The 5000-nt window shown below is 42.5% G+C and overlaps 2 protein-coding genes across 2 annotated transcripts in view; both read right to left on the reverse strand.

Moving 5' to 3' along the window:
- LOC116376924 (acidic leucine-rich nuclear phosphoprotein 32 family member E-like) overlaps window positions 1–1324 on the reverse strand; it is a 9253-nt gene extending 7929 nt beyond the window's left edge. The window contains exon 1 of the mRNA XM_031838427.1: window positions 1122–1324. Coding sequence (XP_031694287.1) covers window positions 1122–1175 — 54 coding nt within the window. The 5' untranslated portion in view covers window positions 1176–1324. The remainder of the gene's footprint in view (window positions 1–1121) is intronic.
- A 3201-nt stretch (window positions 1325–4525) lies between these two features.
- LOC116376921 (GA-binding protein subunit beta-2-like) overlaps window positions 4526–5000 on the reverse strand; it is a 3511-nt gene continuing 3036 nt past the window's right edge. The window contains exon 5 of the mRNA XM_031838425.1: window positions 4526–4882. Coding sequence (XP_031694285.1) covers window positions 4526–4882 — 357 coding nt within the window. The remainder of the gene's footprint in view (window positions 4883–5000) is intronic.

Below are 5000 nucleotides of genomic sequence, written 5' to 3' on the forward strand. Positions count from 1 at the left end.
CCCCCCCCCCCCCCCCCCCCCCCCCCACACAGTTTTATTAACATGATTTATTACAAATTCCTGCTCTTAATATTTGGTCTGTTCTCGGTGTTACGTTTATTTAAACGAGAACAACAACCCATGAAGACGTTAATCCGTTTTACGTTAAAGCCTCGACGAGTAACGCCATTTTGATTCGTTACGACGCTGTCACACACACACACACACAAACACACACTCCGTTACAGTAGTGCAACGTCTTTTCAACGGTAGTGGAACATAAAACACGTCGATATTTAGCGTTAAAACGGAGAAAAAAAACCTCCTCCGTCGAAACGCCCGTTAATCCGCTCTCAGTAACGATAAGTCGGTAACGCGTTACATGCGTTACACGTCGAGCACGAGCTCGCTCACTCAAAATGTCTCCGTGACCGGAGATCAGCCACCGAGCACCGGGGAAAGGTCGACGAAAGGTCTTTGAAAAAGACGTTAAATTTAGTTTAACACCGAACGATGATGAGTTTGATTTAAAACAGAATAAAACGTCCGGAGACGAGACGTTTCCGTCGAAGTTTTAAGCCGTTGGTTCTTAAAATGTCCGCTGTTTCAAACCGACGTCGTTGTTCTAAAAAAGGTCGAAACGAAGCCGTGAGCTCCTCTGATATACTCCCGCTCTATGTGCCCCAAGTACCCGTATGTTGAGCAGTTTTTAACCGTTCCTACGTACCCGTCTGTTGAGTGGTTTTTTAACAGTTATCGTCGTGTCGTTTTAACCTCCCGGAGCTCCCCCCGGTGATCGATGATTAAAAAGTTAAAACCCCGCACGTCGCGAGTCCCCGTCGAGATACACGGTTTAACGGCAACTGTTCGGGGGCTCCGGTGGGATTTGAACCGTTACAGAGTTGATAGAGAGAGGAGAACGAAGATGCTTCCACATCCATCCGGTAGCTGATCAAACGGATCGATCACAACGATAACAACGACCCAACTTGCTCTCGGGTCGTGTGAGCCCGCGAGCAAGTTGGGTCGTAAGCGGACCCCCATGTGATGAGCTCCGTGATGGTGGGTCCAGGCTCCGGGTGCTATTTCAGGCAACACATCTAAAAACGTTATTAAAATATAGAAATAAAAGAGCCGCTCACCTCCGCCGGGCTCCGGTTCCTGAGCTCCAGAGTGATCCTCTTCTTCATGTCCATGTTTGTCTCGTGCGCGACGGTTAGAGAGAAACAGTTGATAAACCTCCCAGAGATCAGAGCGGTCGCTGCTCTCCTCTGATGGCCACAGTTCGCCTACTGATCCTCCATGAACTGATCCTCCATGATACCTCGAGCCCTGCCCCCTCCCCCTTCCCCCTCCTCTCCGCCGCCTCTGATTGGTCGGTGGACACGTCACTCAGGACTGATCGGACATAATCCACCAACTGGGCGGGAATATCCCCAGTAGCCGCCTGTGAACGCCTGATGGGAGCTGTAGTCAAATGTCACGAGATTAATCGATATGTATCCGTTAAAAGGACGAAATATCCAAACTGTACTGTCCGAAACAACACTGGACACACATTTATGAAAGAATAGACAGAAAACACACAGAATACCGAGAAAATATAAACAAAATACTCAATGGTGGAAAGTAAGTACATTTACTCAAATACAAGTACTTTCCTTGAGTACTTCCGTTTCCTGCTACTTTCTACTTTTTACTGAAATATGATTTTTACTGCACTATGTTTTTATTTATTTTAGTTTCTTCCAGATTCAGACCAATGAAACGACATAACCAGTAAATTAATTATTTATCAATAAGACTTTTAAGATCATAATTATCATTACATTGAAATAAATCAGCAATAAAGCGATTAGCTGAAATATATTCGTCACTAATGAAGTGTAAGAAAGAAAAGGCTTTCTGGAGCTTTCAGTCGAAGAAGTCAGTGCGGTGCAATCGAAAGCTCCAGAGCAGCGACTCAACACGGAACCATTGTTCTTAAACTCCCGATGTGGAAAAAAAGTAAAAAAATAACAAGAAGCTAAACTCCAGGTCCACTTACTGACATGTGACCTTTAAATTAATATATAGTTTCATATAGATTATAAACTGTAATCATCTAATAATTATGATTATATTTAATTAAATCTAATAATTATATTTAATTATTATAATTAAATATAATTATAATTAAATTTAATTATTATAATTAAATATAATTATAATTAATCAAGGAAACATCACAGACATATAGTTGAGATTAAATATTCCTTGTTGATCTTTGACCCTTGAGCAGCTGTTCCGGAGCTTTCAGTCGAGTTTATTTTAGCATCAAAGTTCACAAAAAGAAGTTTGAGTCAAAAATTTAACAAAAATATCTTTTAATTTGCCGACGCTCTTTAACAGAATTAATGAATTATTTTACTGTTAAAATGTTATTTTTGTTGAATTTATTCTATTTTTTAACAATCGTCTCCATTTCCTTAAATGTTATTTCTAACGTCACAAATAACATTTATGACGAAAATAATACAAAAAATGTTTTTGGAGCCAAACTTTGTATAATTTCACCGTCTCATAACTACTTATTTTAGACACAAATACAACAATTAATTGGTCCTGACAAGTATTGTGTTTTATCTTAAAAACACAACCAGTTACTTTTTCCAACTTTAAGCTCATGTTGAGATCTGAACGCCTGAACACCTGAACGCCTCGTGCTGAGTTCAGGTGTCGCCGTTTAAAAGCATCAAAAACACAACAAGAGTTCAAAAAAAGCAAGCGTTTATATTTCAGATTAACAATGCAGGCAGCCATCTTCATCACCATCATCTTCATCATCACGGTGAAGCATTCAGGTACAGTTACAAAAATACAGCTTTATATGTACATAGAAAAAGGGTCGGCTTAGCTGAGCTTTATAAAAAATAACTATCGTACTCAACTCAAACTGGAGGCGGAGTCGATCAGCTGACAGGAAGTGACTACGGCTTTAAAGTCCACGCTGACCGGTAATAGACGGGCTGCTTCCTTCCTTCCAGACACGACAGCGGTTTCTATGAATGTTCGTTAAAGAAGCTGAAGCGTGTCGTCACATCTTAAACCCGCCGGTTCAGTCTGAGGGAACTGAACGTAGACAGGAAGTTAGAAGTTCTGTGCGTCCTTGAACTCACCTCAACAGTTAACAAGTTATAAATCTCAAAACCATAACTTTAAAGAAAAGACTAAATTATATTTAGATGTTCAGAAACCGGCAGCAGCTGGAAGGAAGTGTAAAAGCAGGAATGTAAATGTGTGATTAAACGCTAAAAGACAGTCTGAACGTTCACGACGGTATTAATCAAAATAGATGATTAATAATAACAATCGTTTCAATATTTCTTTGTCTTATTTTAATCAAAAAATGCTCCAAAATCAACCAGTCGCAGGTTCTTTGATGCGAATGTTTCTAAACTAAGAATCTATTAAATACGATCACAAGGTGACAGCTGATGATGATGTCATCAGAACATGGTTTTAAACATCTGGTTCAGTTCCGGGAATGAAGACGAGTTCTTCTACGTTCCAACATTAATTTTCTCGTTGAGACTGTGAGCGAATTAATCCCCCAAAAATGTTTCCCTTTGCTTCACAAACAGCTCCATTTGGCATCCCCTTTGGGCAACGTGTTCTCAAACATGATGACGTCAGATCCGAAAAGCAAAAGCGATTATGAACAAAAACATTAAACGGGAAAAGTAGGAAAGCAGTTCAGAGTTCTTTTAGTGTCCAAAGAATAGTGGAAAAAAGATGCCGTCGTCTGTGCTGGGGATGCAAAATGGTGCAAGCTTAACGTGGCCCCAATTTATCAAGACTTTAGAGTTATGAAGGCATCAGATGAACAACCCGCGGAAAGAATAACATCGTGGATGTAAAAGGGTTCAACCATTTGGGCTCCCCCCCCCAAAAACACAGAAGGAAGATGTTAAATTGAAGTCTTAATTTCTGCTGTATGAGTATCAGGTTTAGTGATCTTTATAGTGGCTCACTCAAGGTAGCCTGGGGAAGCAAAATGGTGCGTTAAAGCGATGTCCCGGGAACAAAAATGGCTGCCTTAAGACCCCCCCATGCTGTTATTTAGATTTTATCGGTTGCGGTTAAAACAAGAAGTTAATAAGCTGTCGGGGTTTTCTCCTCGGTTGGTCTCCATCTCTTCAATCCATTCATTGCTTCGTTTACTTCTGCAGCCGCCATTTTGCATTCCACTTAAGAAAACGTTCATCCAGGAGTGGGAACTCACGACTGACCTCCTCCGCCATGTTTGCTTAGTCTGGTTTCAGTCTGTCTCTCCCAATGGTTTGTCCTTTTACTTTCCTCTCTCTGAAGTGTTATCATCCAATCTTTCAGGGATTCAAAATGGCGCACGTCCAAACTCCTCCGCCATGTTTGTTCAGTTTGTTTTCGATGGTCATCTGGTTCTGGGGAGCCATTTTGTTCCTCCTCCATGTTGTCTTTTGGGGATTCAAAATGGTGTACACTTGAAATCCTCCCGTTTCGATGTGCCCCCCCCCCCCCCTCTCTGTTAGGAGCTGACCTCCGCCGTCTCCCCCCCCGTCTCCACCAGAGTCACCTGACCCTCCTCCCCCTCCATGATGATGCCTCCCTCCTGCAGCACCACCATCTCCCCCTCCTCCTCCACCATGCCGGCCTCCTCCTCCTCCTCCTCCTCCTCCTCCTCGTCCTCCCCCCCCCCCACCACCTCCTCTGGACTGGCTGCGTTGGCGGCGGCGCTGATGATGGCGGCGTTGTTGGCCTGAGACTGAGACATGGCCTCCAGCTTCACACGGTACTCCTCCGCCTCCTGCTCCTTACACATCAGCTGCTGACGGTACTCCTGAGCCTTCCTGTTCGCTTCCTGCAGCTGCCTCTGCAGCAACTCCTGGAGGAGAAGGAGAACCGGCATTTTTAAAACCTGTCTTTGTTTTTAACGTCAATAATATAATATTTAGTATTAATGTATGAAACTCTCCAACATGAATATTTGATCAATAAGTTTA

This window comes from Anarrhichthys ocellatus, unplaced genomic scaffold, assembly GCF_004355925.1.
Source record: "Anarrhichthys ocellatus isolate YVR2014 unplaced genomic scaffold, GSC_Weel_1.0 scaffold708, whole genome shotgun sequence".
Taxonomy (NCBI): domain Eukaryota; kingdom Metazoa; phylum Chordata; class Actinopteri; order Perciformes; family Anarhichadidae; genus Anarrhichthys; species Anarrhichthys ocellatus.